This window comes from Cyclopterus lumpus, chromosome 14, assembly GCF_009769545.1.
Source record: "Cyclopterus lumpus isolate fCycLum1 chromosome 14, fCycLum1.pri, whole genome shotgun sequence".
Lineage (NCBI taxonomy): Eukaryota > Metazoa > Chordata > Actinopteri > Perciformes > Cyclopteridae > Cyclopterus > Cyclopterus lumpus.
In genome coordinates, this window is record NC_046979.1 from 14,876,516 (window position 1) to 14,897,233 (window position 20,718).

Sequence of the window (20,718 nt, forward strand, 5' to 3'; positions counted from 1 at the left end):
AAATAAATGAAACTGGACACATGAGATTACGGTATTTTATTTTTCAAACAATTCTGTATTAAGACATGAATTCATTCAACACAATCTTTTGAAAGTTTAAAGTTTATCAGTCTATGAAATACAATCTGGAGTTTGACCTCTCACAAGTAACACAGACACGCGCACACACACACACACACACACACACACTAAAACATTGCAAAGATGTTTATCGTCTTAAAAAAAAAAAAAATGATGTTGTAGTCCTGTCCAAAGATCCACATCGTTTTAGAGCTCCCAAGTTTGATCTGCCTCGCTCAGTTACAGCTGCTAATCCATTCATACGTTATTGATAAGCAATATAAGCCATGAGAGACGGTTGCCTCATAACAATATTAACTATCGGTACTTTGAGTTCACAAAAGGCAGTTCCTGGGATTTCATTATGGCGAAGCAAGAGCAAGCACCCCAACAGGGTGTCAAACCGACAGGGAGAAGCAGTTATTCTTTGCGATCACGGAGAAAAAAAATATTCAGAACGACTTCGGTAACGAGCAACACGAAAACCTGCCTACATTCAGTCTGCCAAAGGCCACTGAAGGATAGCTTCCTGTAGGCCGCACGGAGATGGACAGCCACGGTGTTGGATTTGTTCAAATGCTTGTATTGCTTATTAAAAAGAAATGCCATCATCTGATAACAACCGTCTCTCAGGACGATGTTCTCCATGTCCAGCGCCAACTCCGTGGTGCCTTTCTTTCTTTCTGATGACAAACGTTATGATTCTGTTCAGCAATCCGATCCGCCCATGCTGACGGTCAGACGGACACAGAAACGACCCAATTGTTGTGAGCTTCTTTTAATGGCTCTTGGCACGAAATTAAATAGAACTTTGACGTCTTCATGTATATAAAAAAAAACAACGAACGGGTACAAATTGCAACCCGTTATAGGAATTTCTGCTGCATAAAATTTGACAGGCTTAATATTTTTAAGTGACTGCGTCAATTAAACTGATGACGGTCTGCATCACCTCACCCAAAAACCACAATTTGACAACATTGCAGAGTCACAAGAGTTCGAACAAGAGCTCGTTTTGAGAGATCTTTTTTTATTGGTAAAATAAACAAGCTTCTGCACCCATAACCGAGGTAGAAACACACTAAAGTATTCCAAATAAAGAGTATATTATGCAACATGAGTATGTGTTAAAGGGAGCGCTCTGATTTTACTCACACCAGTCTGTTCCAGTTTCATTGGTGGTAAGTGCACCGACTGATGTTGCCAGGCAACACCTGAGATGTTGCAAACATTTTATGTGGAGGAAATGTCTGACCGTCACTCCGTGTTTACTGTTTGGGTCACCACTTCTGATCAACACCAATTAAACTTTTAGAGCTTGGTCAGACTCACGATGCAAAGCATAGAAATCGAGAAAATATATATATTCCAAAAATGGAATGCCTACATTACCCACAATGCATCGTGCCTGCCGACAGTTCGGTGAGAGATTCTGTTGTTATGCAAGTAGTAGAGTGCAGTTGTACTCCCCGACACCTGGAAACAGACTTTGATGTGTAAAATCAGGAGAGTTCCTCTTGAAGGGCTTTAATACCTGGTGACATAAATGCATAACTAATTAAGTAGTCAAGAGATGATAATTGACGAATTGTCTTTTTCTGTAATCTGTTAGTGTCACTAATCGATCAATGAACTTTTCACTTACTAAATGCCTCCTTTTTCCTGATACGATACCAAAGCAGAGTCAATAACCTCACACCCAGGGCCATCCCGGCCTTCACGTCCCCGCTGCACCACCCGTGTGCCGTTTCCCGTCATAACCTGAGCATATCCACAGCCCGCCATCTACACAAGAGGCCAACACCGATCTGAGAGCCACCGTCGACTCTTCTGGTAACGAGACGACAGACGTTATTTTTATGTCTAGATAACTCCACAGAGATTGCTGCAGTAATCGACACTCTACGTACACACAGCTGAACTATCACCAACCACGTAGACGGATTACACACCGACGAGTGAATGAGGAAAATAAAAACTCCATCTCTGTCATACTCAATTATAGCTTGGATATCTGCCTTAAAATACATTGTGCTTTGATTATTAGAGCAGTACACATGTTCATATAAATACAAATCTGTCTTATAGATGTACATTCACTTTGATTTCTCAATATAGACTAATTTACACATTTTATAAAATAGGCCTTTCAGAATATATCGAGCTACTTTCCCCACTACAAGATTACGCAATCAACATCATTCAAGAATAAGCGCTGAAATCATTTTTGCTGCAAGAATCTATATTTTCTGAGCAGACCACGAATTTGACGTGTGCACAAGTACTAAGGTTTCTCTACAAACACGTTTCATACGTATGGCTTTTCACTATGCTGGCTCCCACTGTGAGAAGATCCGTTACACCGTACACTTGATTAATTGGACATGTGAAAATGTCATTGTTATTGCAACTTTCTGAATGATTAGTCTGAAAATCATTTTTTAGATAATATACATGGTGCCAAAAGAGCATTTCAAGTCCATCAACGGGATATTTGGGATTTTTAAGTGGCACAGGGCATAAATAATATCAAGAGAGCAAATATAGTTGTGCCTCTTCTACATGAGATTTTTAAGAAAGAGACGTGTGTGTGTGTCTCTGGTGGTGGTGGTGGGGGGGGTCATAACCGATCCTTAAATCTCACCTTTCCAACTCCAAGGCACTGCTTTAACTGTAAACATGGCAGATTGATTACAAAATTAGGATTTGATCATAAAAGCATGAGTGCCAGAGCTCCTGGTGGATTGTAATTGTGACATTAAAAATAAAAGTCATGGCACATAACAGATACTCAAGAAAAGTCTCAAAAGGGGAAAACAACTTTGATACAGTACTATATACACACTCCATTTCAATGGCTTACATGCACACCAAGTATCTGCTCGAGATATATTTTCAAATGTATGTTTACTGAAGTAAAAGTGCTTTCCATTCCGATTTAGTTTGTTTTATAATCTCACCACAAAAGTAGCCATCTGTTTATATACTCTTTAATTAAACACCATCTGCTCTGACCATGTACTGTATTCTTTATAGCTTCATTTGTGTCTGTATGAAATACATCTTCTTAGTGACTTTTAGCAGACTCTCCCATTGATCACCATCAGAGATTCCTTTTTCTAACAACCAACATCACAGTTGTGTCCTTTTAACATTAACATGTCAGCTTCTATTCACAAGCAGATGAACTAACTTGTTGAAAAAGGTAGACATTTTCCAAACATCTCCGTGCTGCTGATAGGCGTACCTTTAAAATGTCCACCTGTTGATACCAAAGTCGTGTGACTCACTGATCAAAAAGCTCGATTCACATGCTGACCAACTCACTGCACACAGGAAATCAGCAATCTACTTCCTGATGATGCTGCCATACTTCTACCGTACTGCCCGGAGTATGGGAGCACCCAAAATCCCCCTGGTGCAGCTGCATCAACAAAGCAGACAGTTCATTCCCTTAAAAAAGGGCAATATTAACAAACATGTCAAGAGCTATAGGAAATCCAAAGACGCTCATTAAGCGCGATCCAATAATATTGGTGAGAAGGCAGCTGACTTTTTAGCTGATTTATTTGCAGAGAGGAACATCGGTTAGTGATCTGCAGGAAGAGTTTCTACACAAATCTTTATAGTCTCCATTTTAGCAAAGCTCCTTTTGCCCTAGCTTCCTACTCCATAATATACTGTGAACTTTGGCAGAATGTATAGATATAAAATATATTAAGTCTCATGTGTTCCAGCAGTCTTCTCCAAAGTGCCTGATGAGATGGAGTCCTCTGTGGTATTGCAGAGTCACCCGACATTAAATCTTTCCACTGGCCGAAGACAAAGAATGAACTGTACCACACCAAGCTGTTAACAACAACAACAACAACAACAACAGATCCACACCAACTAAGTAATCCTAGAACTGAAATATAATACAGTAGGGTAGATCATTGCGGTAGAAGGGTGAAAGGACCAGGAAAATGATCTCCCTTAATCACTATACTCAGTGACACCCTCTTTTCACCTTCCTCCAACGCCCTCTTTCACCGACTCCAAAAGGTGTCACACTCTCGAACACGACCGGCCAAATACACAAACTCCCCTTTTCAAACAAAGACTCCACAGATTAGATATATTGCAATATAATGGCAATATAGTTACAGTAAAATTAAGATTACCAGTAGGCTAATACCAATACAGAATCACTACATATAAATAACATTTTTGTATTATGTAAATCTATGAAAACAAAAAGTTTAAATACAAGCCCGATGAGTCAAATAATGAATGTCTTCACCTAAACCATAGAAAAAAAAGGCAAAGCAGGAGATTTCACATGACTGATTCCAAGTACTGCACATTTATGTGACTTCTGATTGGTTTGATCATTTATTCATTGAAACTGAAATCTATTTTGCTTTTGAAGCATTCAAGGCTCACTTGCTGTTATTAAAAGTTGCAACATCATTTGCCATTCAGATCAGAAAAAGTTAGTGAAAGCTGGACTTCAGATTACCGTCTACTATACATAACGAAAAATACTTAAAGAAGCTACTTTGTCCCGACTTTAATGTCCCTTTGTAATGTTTGTTGTACTAAACACTTCCTTTAAACCTCCCTGAAATCATGAGCCCCACAACAATGGGGGTCCACAAGCCACTGCAGATGGTCATTCCAGCATTTTATTATTTGACGTCCATGTGTCCGGTGGCAACACACCGACTGAAGGCTATATAAGGACTGCAAATGATTCAGCTCTAAGTGTAAGGTGCTACCTATTTACAGCTTCATTTCAACATACAGTATTGGTAAATAATGCTTTCTTCAAAACGTACTGTAGAACCATCAAGGCAAGTTCTTTTTGTGTGTTTTTTTTTTTTTAAAACATACTTCACAATGAGGAACTAAATAGTTACGACAGAACACCGGTCCACTAAGTAAAGACAAGAATATTTACAGTACAAAACAAAAGATGGTATTAACATTTGAAGCTCATCAGTGATTTGTCATGATAATTCCAGGGAGACATGATGTCTTAAGGAGTGTACATGTAGGCTGGAATTTTTTAAGTATGTGTGTCTTTTGCGAGAGAGATGAAGAGAGAGAGAGATGAAGAGAGAGAGAGATGAAGAGAGAGAGGAAGAGAAAGGGAGAAAAGGTGTTCGCAATGTGTGCATGCGATTGTGAGAATTTCCGATGGCCTTCCTTCTCCGAACCCTGCAGGGTTCCACACACTGACCAGAGCAGCCGTTTCTTCACCAGTTCATGATGCAGTTTCTGTTCAACGTCATGAAGTACACCTGGCTGCTGCCTCCAGAACGCACTGATGCAAAGAACACCTGAGGAACAGCACACAAAAGGACATGCACGTGTTCAGGTTCAGTGGCCATTCGTGGGCTGACTGTCCCACACGTTTACGTCTGCGTCTCTCTCACCTTGTCATTTCGCTCACAAAGGAACTTCAGCCTCTGAGCTCTTTTGTGCATGAAGACACCGTCCAGGTGGCCAGTCTCCACAGAACGGATCTCAATGGCCTTTTCTCCCCATCCCATGATCTGATTTGAGCAGATATGAGCTGCAAGGCAAAATGTAACATTAGTACTTCGGCAAGCTGATTATACTTTGTGCAGCCGATACATCCACTTTGATCTATGTCCATGCAAGTTAGCTTTGGGATTTGATCCGCACCAACAGATGTGGGCATCTCGCCCCACTGCAGGACCACGTCCTTGATGATGCGCCCGTAAGTGTTGACGTAGACGCCCTCGTCTTCGTAGCACAGCAGCATCTCCATGCCGTCTGAGCTGGGCAGGAACACAATGGCGTGCGGTGTCACGTGGCTCTGAATCTGTTTGAGATGAAAACAGACGGGATGAGAATGATTCCTGCAGCGTTCACATCACCCAAAACACTGACAGTTGTGCAACTCACATGAACGGGGATGTAAATGTCATAGTTGTTTCCGGAGTCCACGTCGATGGCGTGGAAGCCAGCACATGAACCGTAGATGACCTTCAACCTCTGACCCTCCTCCACTGTCAGGTCGACCAGGACAGGCCTGTGTGGCAGGTCTGCAAAAGACTGGTGGGAAGGAATGGAGGGGGTTCGAAAGTGAGTGCGAGAAGATAATCTACTTGAATGCTCTTCTGGTTGACTGATCTCGCATCACTAATCCAGCTCACAGGAAAGGGGAGACGTACCTTGAAGGCCATGAATTTGTGATAAGGTTTGGGCGCCCAAGCGTACACTTCAACCGCATTCTTCAAAGCAATCACCAGGAACTTTATCCTCTCATATTTCACTAGAGAGGAGAACCACAAGGCCATCCGACATCAGATACTTGCAATCAATAATTCAATGTGCCAAATGCATTTAGGAGAATTTCTCCGGTGTAAAATAGACAGCAGTGATAAACAGCCATCATCTGTCACTCACCCACTTTGTAGTGCACGCAGCCCTCCATCTCCCCCACAGTGGTCCAGCCCTGCTTCTTCTCCACCTCAGGGTCATTGTGGAGGATCTTGTTCCTCAGCCAGGCCAGGTAGTAGACACGCACCTTGTTTTTCTTGCCTTAATAGACAGAGTGGGAGATTACTTACAAATAGACTTATAACACTCATTATTTAAATGCTTTTACATTGAGGTTTCCATCCTACTTTCACCGGATCAAGATTAGCAGACAATACACAGAAGAGCAGGCGGTTATATAACTAAAATTACCTTAACACACACACATATATATATATATATATATATATATATATATATATATATATATATATATATATATACACATACACATACACACACACACACACACACACATATATATGATATGATATGATAATATAAGAACATGAGTAATCAACAAAATATCACAGTAATACAGTATGTTGTAAAACAGATATTTCCCATTTTCAGTTCTTGTTTGGCTTGACACATTTGTTCAAAACTGTGAAATAAAACAAGCTTTCCTGTGACTTTGAAGTGAAAAGTCAAAATGCAAGGCAAATCAATTACTCTGAAGGCATGAGCACAATTGGCATCTAGTGTTTGGCATCCCATTACACACAGTAGTCTTTTGCCAAAGTGTGCAGACTGGGGACGAGCAGCAGTAATGACCTGATATGGTGATGAGCAGGTTGAGGCCCTCCAGGACGTCCATCTGTTGGAACCTGCGGGAGTTGATGAGGGGGTAAACCTTGCCTTGACCACTACGGTCCAGCAGCTTCAAACCATTCTCTGTGCCCACCAAAAGGTTCACACCTGGGGACACACACACAGCCAAAATTAATAGCTTTTGAATTTGGAAATAGGTTAATGTAATTATTGCAATTATTGCACCTCCATGATACCATCATACAATTTTATTTTATTTAGAGGAAATAAAACATTAGCTAAAGATAAAGATAGCTTTAGTGATGCAACTGCGACAATGTCACCCATTGACCACTATACCTACAAGGCTATTTGAGGATGGAGAAACGGACTGGTCATATTGTTGGCACATTATAGAAACACTTTCAGATTACTTTGGTTCTTGGTTCCCAGCTTGTGAGAAAAGGCATTTAGTGCAGGAATTGATTTGATAAAAATTGCTCTGATAATGAAAGCACAGACATATTTTCAACCCGAGTCCTCCTGGAACTGACATATTAGTTCTTTGTCAAGACGTTGAGCCAGAGATTAGAATGGTTACAATAACTTCATAAGATAACTTAACTTATTACTCAAAACATGTTTAAGAGATATAATGTTTCTTGATGTTTAATCTCCAGAGTAATGACTCTGTTCTTACCCCAGAGGGCAGCACACAGGATCTCAGCGTTGAACCTCTTCTTGTACTTGCGGATCTCAGGTGTGTCATTGGGGGGGCGTGTGTTGGTGGGATTGACATTCACCATGGATCCTTTCCTCACCTCCATCTTCAGCTGCTCAAACCTGGAGCCTAAGGAACCTGGGCCCCGAAGGAAACGGCTTAATTGAGGAATTAAGGAAAACACAACCAAGGGCACAATGGTACAAAGTTTCGGAACTAGACACAAATCTCCCACTCATCCTTTTAAAAATGGAAATTAGCTGATTAACAAGTTACATTTTCAAAGAGTTATGATGTAATGCAATATCAAATATTCTCTCGATCTTAAAAAACTAAATACAAATGGCCTACAGTATTTCATTGCACAATAAATAATGTTGAATAAATAAATCAGCTGTCGCTTCCTTGCATAATGTTCAAGAAATTCTAAGCAGATGTTGATGCCAGTCTGAAAAGCTCCTGACTCACCAGTGACGGACATGTTATCCCCTGTACCTCCTGGGGACTGGTACATGCCCAGATCCACAAAGGTGGTGAAGGAGGACTTGCCAGATGCTTTAACCAAACCTCTGGACTGATACTGGTGGAGCAGAAAGGTGTTTAAGTGAGCATCATGTCTGGAGATGTTAGTCATTCAAAATGATAAAAACACATCTTTTGTGCCTACTGTACGTGGCATTAAAACAGCACTTTAAGTTATATTTATAATGATGTCTCCACTAACAAGCCAAACAGGTTGTCATGAAATGTATTGTGTTACGAGTGGACTCCATGGTCAAGAATTTAGGACCGATATATTTAGCATCAGTTGAACTTACATCATAAACAGAGTCCTTCCCAGGGGAGGAGTGAGTGGCTGAATCTGTGGGGGAGTGGGAGGGCTGCACCACATCTGGCAAGTTAGTGTATCCATTATGGCTCCGCTTCTCTGGAGTCTTTCAGGTAAAAGAGAAAACACACACACACACACACAACTCCATGTATTACTTATTGTCAATGGCAGAGTGATCTAGACTAATCTGCTGCACCAATTATCGGGATTTGACTCGTCTGGTTAGCACAACACAGGAAGAAGTAAAGTAATAGTTGTGAACAGACTCACTTAAAAAAGATGTTAAATACGAGTTTGGGACAATATTTATTGCCCCAACATGGTGACAGCTGAGTCGACGCCTCACAGCTATTGATGCCAACAGCAAAAACAATCAAACTACAGCAAACATGTTGACAGAGCTAACAGGGTTCACCTGCGAGGGAACCGGAGGCTGGGCGCTATGCTTCTGGGACAAGGACGATGGCGATGACGGTCTGTGACCACCTTATGAGAGCAGTGGCCATGAGCTAGCCAGTGGGACACGCTCACATGCAAACACTAAAAGCATGCAGACTTCCTTCTTTGTAAAGATATAATGAAGTAACGGCTACCTGAGCAGAGCAAATAGTTGTCTGCTGCTATATTAATGCTCTGAATCCTGTGGAAGTTTACTTCCACATACTAATGATATGTGGAAAGAAATGTCAAATGTACAGTATATGCCAACTGACCTGTGAATTAAAGATTGTATCAATTGTGCAATCTAATGGGAGACAAATGAAGAGTGTTTTACTGTGATGCAACTGAATATTTGTGTCGTCAGTGAAGCTGACTTGCTTTAAAAACTGAAAGTACATTTACTGTGTGAAAGTAAGCAAAATAACAATGTTTTGTTGTTTTCTTTAAATTGCCAGGCAACATAAAAACTCCATCATTTCCTGACGTTCTGTTTCGTCACTGTAGCTTGGCACAAGTATTTGGCGCTCATTGCATATTCAAATGGTTCAACACAAAAAAAACTCCCACATTCAATTCATCACTAGCCACCTGCAAGATGTACACCGTCTGTCATTGAGTTATATTGCTGTCTCTCCAAAGAAGATTAATGCCAACTTATTCTCACACAACGTGTTTTTTTGGTGGTTTTTCAATATTAAATCAACAAAAGGTGTTTCCCGGTGAAACCTAAAAAGGTAATTGTTGATGTTTTGGGCATCTTAATTCTTTCCGATATCAAACTTCATCAAGGGTGCATTGAAAATGGCTCCCTATAATGTATTCACTTGGTCAGTTAGGTGCGTAAATAAAACAACATTATCTCCAAACAACTGTCTTGCAGCTTTGTAAAATTCTTTGACATGTATTGCGTTGCTTTCCCCTCAAGTCACAATGCATTGAAAGCATCGTTACGTGCACAGATGACTCACCCTCTGCACCAGCATGGTCTGATCCCCATAGCCTCCAGCTTGCTCTCCCTCTCCCCCCTCGCCTTCGTCTTCATGAACCACCATAGTGTTGATTGAATCAGTGTCTGCATCCCTGTGACTGAAATCAATAGAAGTCATGGATGACATAAGACCCCAAAGCTTGATCATGTAAAAAATGAATAATAATAATAATTGAATAATGCATTTTAAAGTACATTTTACAATAAAAAAAAAAATGATTTGCTTCTTGAATTGTTATCATTTGTAGGCGTTTGTGTTACCGATCTGTGGGGCTCTCTTCCTCCTCTGCTCCCTCGCCACTCTCACTCTCCTCACTACTCTCGCTGCTCTCCGAAGAGGAGGAGTAATCATTGGCCTTGACTGGGGGCCTTGGCTGCTCCTCAGCACGCTCCTTGGCAAACAGGCCATGGTCCTGCACACACACACACACACACACACACACACTTTAAGAATGCATAAATAAAAAAATACATAATCTCAGCTAACATAGGACAGTAGCAAGTAATAATAAAGACAATAAAAAATTAAAAAACTGAAGGTGAAGGCTCATCAGGAGGATTGGCCATCCCAATCCTCCCAGTACTCTCAGAATTCAGAGCCTGCCACCTGGTGACATGTTGAGATGATTTTGAGGCATGGCTTCAAGGCCTGTGTCGAGTGTAAGATGTCCACATAGTTACAGAGAAATGCCAACACATCAAAAAGGGCCTTTATCTAAAGAGTGGGATTTTATTCAAAGACAAAACATGATTAATGAAATAATGTTTTTTTAAATAGTGTAGAGCATGCAATACATTCAACATGTACTACAGCCAATGAATGCAGATGCAAACTCATGCATGAACACTGAGGACTGCATAACACACAAAGACACAATGATACTGACCTCCCCTATAGCCCTCTTGTAACTCTGCACAATTGAGGTAAAGTCAACAAACAGGAATTTGAGAAGAGCAGAAAGGAATGAAGGGAAACAGCAATAATGTGAAGCATAAAGAACATAATGGAAAGGCAATGCAAGTCGAAAATGTCCTTGAGTTAGAATAGTCAGTTTACAGAACAGGTGTGTTTTTAATCAAAACATATTATGTGTTAAGAGCACTGATGTTAAACTTGGTTTTATAAGTTGGGGAAACTGAAGAGTTTACAGCCAGTACATTGTCTGTTAGAAACAAGCACTTACTGCAGGGCGCCCAGGGCGGGAGGAGGTGCGAGACTCCCCTGGCTTATGACGGCTATCATGGGAGAGCATGGGCGAATCCATTTTGGAGGAACCTGACCATAACAAGGTTGCAGATTGTCGTTAGAATTCTGAATTCAGACCTGCTGTATAGACAGTGCAGAGAAATAGCATTTGGGAGGCAGGGACTCACTGAGGATGCGATGCCTCTCCAGAGAGCCAGTCTGGGGAAGATTGCATATAATGCTCATACTGTCTCCTCTCTCCCAGCGATCATTGCGGCTGAGATCTGGATTGCTGCCGTGAGGATACAAATCAGTTATCTGAAGTCCATCTACCATCATTTAGCAGGCACTCATTTAGGTAAATATCTGATTGGCTGTCTTTAGTACCTGGCTCGCACTGGATGCCTTATGCCAGATGTCAGGTTGGTGTTGAGAGCTGTGGCAATAGACGCTGTCCTTTGTGGAATCTGAGGACAAAACAAAATAAGTTTTATATTTAACAGTGTTCTGAGAAAACAAAAGTTATAAAGTTTTCCTTAGATGAAAGCACAGAGTGGCATTTTAACCACTTCTAAATGGATGTCAAAGCAGTGAATGGAAAACCTGTTGGATCTACCAGTTACTGTGGAAGAGAATTGATTTGTTTTTCTTGAACTGAGACCAAAGTCACTAAATGTAGTCCAGCTAACATAATATGCGTGTGTCGATGTGGGAGTCTTTTGCAAACTGGGGCTATGTTTGTGCTTCAGTACACTTACTGCAGAGTCATAACCAGCCACAAGATCTCACCTTGGGTGGGAGTTCCACATCTGGCAGGCGGATCCAGGGGCCGCGATCCTCTCCCATCTGGTGTGCCTGTGGTGCCGGGGTTTCAGAAGTCGGGTCAGAGTTTTGACGCACCAGCTCTCTAGAATGGATGGGACGGGGTGTTGGGGTAAGGGAGGGATCCTGGGTGGGGAATGCGGACATGGTCTTAGTGGGCTGGTCACAGAGGGACTGGGAACGAGGGACAGGGGCAGCATACGGCTTCAGTGGAACCAAGTGAGCCATCTGGAACTGCAGAGGACAGGAGCAGCAGCACACCAGGAGGGAGGAGCAGCAAAGTGGAAGGAAGAGAGCACAAGACAGTCGGAGAAGCAGGCCGAGGTGGAGAATAATGCAGCGTTGTGTTTGCATTCCAAGGAGAGTTTTTATCATGTAGGGACAAAATGATCACAGATGTGTGGAGAAGGAAAGGAGGGGGTAAAGAAGAAGAAAAAAAAGGCATAAATAAGGCAGCAGAGACAATGAAGGGTAAAGCAGCTAAATAATTCAAGGCAGAAAGGCACAAGCAGTTGTTTCTTGGATCGTGTTAAATCAACAGAATTGTACACCCACCTTTCCCTGCCCCCCTTGGGGTTCAACAGGCCTCTGCATCGGTGGGGTCTGAGCAGACTGGATCACTCCAGACTGGCTGATTGAGTCAGAGCGCGACTGGATGGCATTGTCAGAGACAGTGGTGCAGATTTTGGGTGAGCCCTGTCTGTTGAGTTTACTTCGCTCCTCCACCTGAGATACAATGAAAGAAGGATGTGCATTGCAGGCCAGTGTACAGCAGTCTGACTGTAGAGTTTAATGCTTAAATGAAGGACACATCGCTACCTCACGGGCCCAAGTAGGCTTGTTGTTGGGCTCCAGGTTTTTGTTATAGTGGTAGAGCTGGGGCTTCTTTTCTTGCTGCTGTTGTTGCAGAGACACCAGGTAGGCATGCTCCTGCTGCAGCTGCCTCTGCAGTCGCTCTGACTGACGCTGTTCCTCCAGCTGCTTGCGCTTATAATCCTGGGCAAAAAAAACAAAAACACACTGCATCAAGCCATTGCTTCCCTCAGACTGGACACAACAGACAGGCCAGGCAAGTCGTGCTTTCATCCACTGAGATGATACATAATTTGGGCAGATTGTCATCTCAAAGTGTGTACTTCTATTTTTAGTTCATCCTGTCAGTTGACTTTTTGGTTTTTCATTGAGTTGTCAACTTTTTATATATTGCAACTCACCACCAAGCAAAGCACTAGATTTACAAGCCAGTCTACATCATGATGCTCACATACATGTTCTGGGGGGTGAGTGAAAGTTCCTGCACAGTGAGAATTCATACACACACACACACAGAAATATTATTTTTAAGGGGGGAATCCTCCACATCTCTTAAACAGTTTTGATTCTCATTCAGTTTGAAGGCAGGCCAGTAATTATATGCATTTATATAATAGTTCATAGAATGCTGATGAGGACAGCCCAACAAAAGCAAAAGAGAAGACCTAATGTTCTGTTGTGAACATTTAATGTGAACCCAATTGTCTTGAAATGTACATGCAAGTATTCTTAAACAAAAGAAAAAGCACCAGAAAAAGGTATGAGTATAGATTTGGAGCCCCTTTATCAAGCATTGACTTGTGGCTGACTTTCCTGCAGTTGCCCATCAAAGCCGTCCAGCAGTACCTCTCTATTTGTCTTTTGTTTGATTTCATTACATTTTCAGAGGTGATTTAGATCCATTTGATTCACATTTTGCCCGTTACTATCTTCACTTCATCTAATGAAAGGCTGTTACTGTGAATCAGCAGCAGGAAAAGTTAAGTCTGCATTATCACAGTTGATCAAAAATAACAGGAGTGTAATATAGTCGTTTATTAGGGGCACTTTTGTAATGTCGGTGTATGGGAAAATGTCTTTTTCTGGTGGCCAGTGTATGTCATGTTATCCTAAAATGCTGACTGAACGCCAAAAATTGCCAAACCCTAAAACCACTTCAGGGCCACTGTCCTGTGGCTGGCCCTGTGCTTTATGAAGATAAACTTACACAGAGGAATGATGTGTGTAAGTATGAGGGATATGTGGAAAACTATCTCAATTGCCACATAAATACAGTCAGACTTGGTTGTATTTCCCTCCAAAAAACTCAATGAACTCAAGAGCTCAATCTAAATGACAGCAACTCATATGCTTCACTGGAGCCAGCTAAAGCAAATACATGACGAGTGTGTCAAATCTTCCTTTCAGTGTAAGCAAGATACTGCTTACACTGAAAGTCAGTGCATTCCTCTTCAAGACGTGCATTATCATCTGCCTTTTATTCTACCCAAGAGCATCTCCCTCAAACACAAGTAGACATGTAACACTGGAGTGTTTGTTTTGCCAAACAGAAACACTGTTTTTCCTCATCAGAAATCGGGGGTCTGAGGATCGAGGGCGGCATATGCTCTACAAACTATAAAGCCCCTTGAGGCAGTTTTGTGATTTGATAAAAACAAGCCATATTATTGTGGAGGACACACAATGTTTTTCTGTGCCGATCAATAAATCTCCTTCACTAATGATCTATTGTAACCGAGAGGACACGGAAACCTCTGCAGTCAAAACAAGACATGATAAAGGAGTAGTGAGGACTAGTTACCATAAGCAGTGCTTGCTCCTGAAGCAACTGCTGCTGAAGGATTTCTAACTGCCGCTGCTCTTCTTCTAACTTATGCCTGATAAACTCCTGAGGAAAGGCAAGGAGGCAGGAATGACAGGCATTAAAAGGAAGGGAAAAGAGAAATGACAGGGTATAGAAGATAGAGGCAGAGAACAGTTACGTAATATCATTCCAGTAAACAGACACCGTGTGTTGTACCGATAACATTTCTAACAAAACATGCACCGTCCCCACTTAGAAGTTATAAAGAGACAAATACAAGTTACCATTGAAACATGAAATCACTGTTTAGCACTACTTAGAGATTGTCATATATCAAATCACTACATTAAGAATATTTAGCATTACATTGTGGTTTTGTGAGTATTTGGGAGCACAGGGCGATGATGCCGTGTTGCCAGACTCTTGTGTTACTGAGGGTAGACTGGAAACAAGAGACGCAGAGAGCTCACCCACAGAAAACTCATCTCTGAATAAATACACTAATTTAAGACCCTTGCTGCTATGGCAACCTACTCATGGAATTTCACCACCAGAGCGACTTGCACTGTGCTGCTGGTGGACACGCCCACACTTGACACTGATTGGCTGATGCAGCCCCACATCTCCTGCGGTTGGTTACCTGCTCCCTCTCAGCCAACCGTCTATCTTCCTCCCGTCTCATATCGTCGAGTCTCCGATGGGGACCTTTTTCTTGCTGCCTCACCATCTCTCGCTCCTTTCTCTGTTGCTGGGAGAGAAGGGTGACAGGAAAAAGAGAAATGAGCATACAGGCTGTGTTTGCACAGGGGCCTATTTATAATGGATAGCCTGCTTATAAGCAAACCCTCCCTTGTTTTTTGTGCAAAGAGCTGCAAACCAGATATGAGTGGGGATGCAGGGCAGAGAATAGAGGCTGTGAGTCATTTACACACACACACACACACACACACACACAGTATCCTAATCATCATCATCAGAGTTTGCTGTTTTGATTCAAATTGACCACAGTTATTCCCTTTTGGCAGGGAGTCGTCTTTATCTTTTTTGTTTTTAAAAGGGACATCGAACTAACAAGGCTTGTTCTTTGTGCTAAAATGACACGCAGCACACAAAGCTCTTGTCCACTCAATTGTTGTTGGCACTTTACAGTCGACTAGAGGAGCCAGAGAAGAGACGAGAAGGTGGTGGAAAATTAGGGGAGTTAATTCATACTGCAGTAAAATACTTACCGATACAGCACAACATTTTCAATAACTATGTTTAAAAAGTTCCCCTCATTAATATCCCACATTACTCCTCAGACATTTCAAAGCGGCACTTTGTCAGCCCACCAATGAGTTGAGTTACGGTCATTCAAAAACAAAATCTCTGTACAAAACCTTTACTAAAATATTCACTACAAGCATAAAAGTGATCAACCATGACAATTGAATCATAGCATAAACACAAAATCTTTACTTCATTCGGTTATCCTTCATATCTGCATACATATTTGCTCCCAAGTCCTACATGTTGATCAATAACAAATTACAATTGAACACAGACATCACAATAAAGAATGCCATGTTTCTAAAATGTTGTATATTTGCTTAATGCATGTGGAAACATGATGACCATGTTGATCTAAATTAACCAGCCGAACAAACCAATTGCTGATGAGGGCTAATGGTTAAAGACGGTCCAGCAGAGCTATCCTCAGGGATTGTTTCACTATGACACTTTCTTTGTCGACTCCATAAATCAGATAAAACAAATTCAAAGCAAGTTCAGCTGCCTTCTGGACAGAGAAGATAACATGATGACACATTCAGGGGATGTGGAACATTACAAGTGTAAATCAGAACTTTGTCAACTGCTACAACATCCAAATAATCCTTTTACTGTGCGAGCATTTTTATCACCAAAGTCAGGAGAAATTCGTATTGTTCTTTTCAGTAGTGTGCAAACACTTAACAGTATTTACAAACCGGTACGAACCAACATCTACAGTAATCTTTATTTAAGTAGTGATCCAGATCTAGGATGGCCCCCCATGTAATCATTATCATACATTTCTGCATGAATTCTTAAGGGTGAATGTCGAATTTCTTTTAGCTTCAATTCAGTTAGCTTGTTAGCTAGTCAACGTGAATTATAACGCAATAAAGAAAACATACATAGTGTGTAAAAAAATAGCATGCATATAATTTCTATGTACTATTGACATCTTGACAAGCACATAATCATCAGTAAAACAGTTTTCACGTTGTCATTATGGGTTGTTGTGTGTAGAATGTTGAGGAAAATAATGAATTTAATCCATTTTGGAATAAGGCTGTAACATAACAAAATGTGGAAAAAGTGAAGCACTGTGAATACTTTCCGGATGCACTGTATGTGTATATATATGTACGTGTACACACACACACACACACACACACACACACACACACACACACACACACACACACACACACACACACACACACACACACACACACACACACACACACACACACACACACACACACACACACACACACACACACACACACACACACACACACACACACACACACACACACACACACACACACACACACACACACACACACACACACACACACACACACACACACACACACACACACACACACACACACACACACACACACACACGCACACGCACGCACGTATGTATGTGCTTGTTCCTACCCATTATTTTTGCATCACTGTCAGTACATCGAGAGAGATGCAAACAAAAAAACAACATTGATATTTGGCTAAAGAAGGTGATTCTGAATAACATGTGCAGCCTGCAGGGCTGGTTCACAGCATAACACTATTTTTAAAATGCATGGAATCTGTGAAAAAGGTAGTTTTATAAGTGGCTCAATAGTTAGACTTTTTCTGCTCAAACTTTATACTCACAAAACATCTCACTTAGGGGTAATGTTTGCATAATTAATAATTCATACTTGTAGGTGGACTTTACTTCACAGTAGTCTCCCTCTATTCACTACCGTTTACCTATTTATTTAACTATGAATGCAAGTGAACATGTTAAAAATATACGGTTTCCAGTTAAGGGAACCTGAGATTTTGTTCAGAACTAGTTATTTAGCCAGAGAGACTACGAGTCGGTGACACAAAAAATGTAAAGAACTTCGATGGAGAAGCTTTAGTTTGCCTGGGGCATTTTTCATTTAGAGCAAAGGCCTCATTTCTAGATTTCTAAGTCTAAGCTATTCAAATTTGTTACTCTTATCTGTTGTTTTACATTTTATTACTCATGTTCATGGATTGATAAGACAGTATATTACGTATATTGCATAACAAAAGTTTAGTAGGCCGATAATTGAAGGGAGATCAAAACAACCAATAGCATACCAAATACATAATAAAAAGGTAAAACAAAAAGGGCAACAGCAAGTAGTTAAGTGGATAAGAACAAGGACAAGACAAGACACAGACAAGGAACTTAATATTCTTGTTGCTTGGTACAGTTTTGCTTTGAATTAAAAATGTTCTGCCTGTTGCATAATGTATTAGTATCATGAGCCTCTGGTAAAATGTGCAGAATTACATTTAATTATAAAACAAGGTTGACAGTGGAAATAAGGTCAAAGATACCTTTTTTTTTCTATCACCGACAAAGTCTGATATGTCTGTACTTCTAAATGTATCAGAATAAAGTAAAACCAGCAGCAGACAAGAACAATAAAGTGTGCATTTAAACTATAGACACCCAATTTACATTCTCTGAAGTAGGGAGATGATTTATGCACAGGAGGTACATTTAATTCAAAGATAAATTGCTGATACTTAACTAACATAACAGCAAGGTCCCTAAAACGCACATACTTTTTGTGAATTGAGTATCATATTGCCTAATGCGCTGTTCGGGTCATAATACTACTCCGCTAAAAAGGTAGAAGTTGCTTGGTTGGTTATTACCTCTTCAAGTCGGCGGCGCTGTTCCTTCTGCTCCTCAATGCGTTTCTGGCGGTCGTGCAACAGTTGCCTCTTGTGTTCCTCAGGGTCCCGACGCTGAGCAGCCAGCTGGGCCTGCTGCCTCTTGTGAGCCTCCGAGCGCTCTTTGTTCTCCTGCTGCAGGCGCTGGAAGTCCCGCCGCAGGGTGGACTCACCGGGCACGTTGAGGATTGAACTGATGACCAAGATTAAAGAACAAATGAGGGAGAGGATTTTGGGGACAATCATTTGCACAGAGAAGACAAGTCACTTGGACAGAGACTAATAAATAAATAAATATAAATATAAATATAAATATATATATATATATATATATATATATATATATATATATCCATTAATGCAATTAATAAATTGCAAATACCTTGACTCTCGGTCATCTCCACGATTTTCATCCTCTTCATCACTACCACTGTACTCATACTCTGTTTCTTCTACAATCAAAATGAGCATAAAGAGACGTTAAATATTACAAGATTGTGGCATAGTAATGTACAATATGCTGTAAAGTATAGTAGATCATGGTACATGAAGAGAGGGCACCTTGAGTTACACCCAGTTATGCTCCTTCTATCCCATTTGCTCACCTTTTTCTCCCCTTTTCTTGCGCGTACGGTCAATATGGTCTTTGAGCTGAATTCGGACCTGGCGCTCAGTGGGCTGGTCCCTGATGAAAGAGTGCTTAAGAAGCTGCTCTGTGGATGGTCGGCTTGTGTACGTCTTCACCAGACAGCCCTCTATAAAGTCAATAAATTTCTTGGACCTGGTAGGAATGGGGAGGTAAGAGGAGGATGAACTTGTGAGGGAGAGTGGGAGGGCGGGGAGGCAGGGAACAGTTGGCAGCTGGGCAGAAGAGAGATTTAAGTGGGACATGGTCCATCTTTAGCCCCTTTAGTATGTCTAGCATTTTCAATGGAGGAGTCATGTGTGTGACATTTCTAGGATTTTCCCTTGTATACACCAGTTTAAACTAAAGACAAAAATCTTACTCAAGTTCTTCACAATTTCTCTGAAGCTGCAACTAATGCGAGCACAACATGATCCCTGAAAAATACAATTCAACTCCATGCAACACACTACTACCTGTATGGGGTTAATCATGTTCAAATATAGCAACCATTGCATTCAAGTAATTGACACCATTGCTTGCGTTTTTTCACATTTGGATAATTGTTCATCTGGGTCACACAATATTGACTGACAGCTTCTTTATGATTGGAATTTCATTCTGAATGCGATTGGGACCATAAACTCTAATAAGTGGGTCCATTAACGAGCAGCATAAAGATTAATAGGAGCCAACAACTGTAGGAGAAAGAACACAAGTTTAATGAGAACAAATGAGTTTAAATGCCTTCAGCACTTTGAAATCTGAGTGAGGGACAGCGATCTCAAATATCTTTCCCGATAGAGGGACAAATGCACCCAAATTAGCACAACACCTGCTTTGAGAAGTCAGAGATGTTCCTGTAATCATTTCTTGTACAGGCAGCATTCGTTCCAGTCAGTGCTGTTCTTGTTAAGTGTGTTTATATGCACTGAAAAGGGATAGTTTGGCTTTACCTAGTCAGACAACCCAATATCTATGCTCCATTCAAAGCCACAAGATCCCCTTAGACAGTCATTTTACCTTGAAGAACACGGGAGTTGCTGGTCCTTCGCTGCCTCTATCAGTTTGTTTGTGTTATTGTGTGACTTTTGTGAATCCGAAATAACCCTTTAAAACTCTTAATACAAACAAAAGAACACAAACCAACGTGTTCTGCAGGTAAAATTACTGTTTTTGTCAAGAGAGCATAGATGGATATAACTTGTTCAGTTCCCAGTTGGACAGGGTAAAACTGAAAATATTCTAATAGCGTACATTTAAACTGGTATCGATTTCTTTAGGTGGGCCATTTTCTGGGGCTAACATAAGTTTTGCCGCTGCCCCCGACCGCAGCAGAACATTGCTTTGCTACCGTGCTGGTACTCCCATCTGTTTCTACAAACTGGG

General features: G+C 41.1%; 1 protein-coding gene across 1 annotated transcript in view; it reads right to left on the minus strand.

Moving 5' to 3' along the window:
• Nucleotides 1-19: 19 nt before the first annotated feature.
• Nucleotides 20-20,718, minus strand: part of mink1 (misshapen-like kinase 1) — a 29,885-nt gene continuing 9,186 nt past the window's right edge. The window contains 23 exon segments of the mRNA XM_034549404.1: nt 20-5,384; nt 5,481-5,620; nt 5,734-5,893; nt 5,977-6,126; nt 6,246-6,346; nt 6,481-6,615; nt 7,168-7,311; nt 7,844-8,002; nt 8,333-8,444; nt 8,683-8,799; nt 10,106-10,223; nt 10,387-10,538; nt 11,310-11,401; nt 11,500-11,603; nt 11,699-11,778; nt 12,101-12,259; nt 12,689-12,859; nt 12,953-13,129; nt 14,748-14,834; nt 15,391-15,498; nt 18,687-18,897; nt 19,087-19,156; nt 19,310-19,485. Coding sequence (XP_034405295.1) covers nt 5,301-5,384; nt 5,481-5,620; nt 5,734-5,893; nt 5,977-6,126; nt 6,246-6,346; nt 6,481-6,615; nt 7,168-7,311; nt 7,844-8,002; nt 8,333-8,444; nt 8,683-8,799; nt 10,106-10,223; nt 10,387-10,538; nt 11,310-11,401; nt 11,500-11,603; nt 11,699-11,778; nt 12,101-12,259; nt 12,689-12,859; nt 12,953-13,129; nt 14,748-14,834; nt 15,391-15,498; nt 18,687-18,897; nt 19,087-19,156; nt 19,310-19,485 — 3,007 coding nt within the window. The 3' untranslated portion in view covers nt 20-5,300.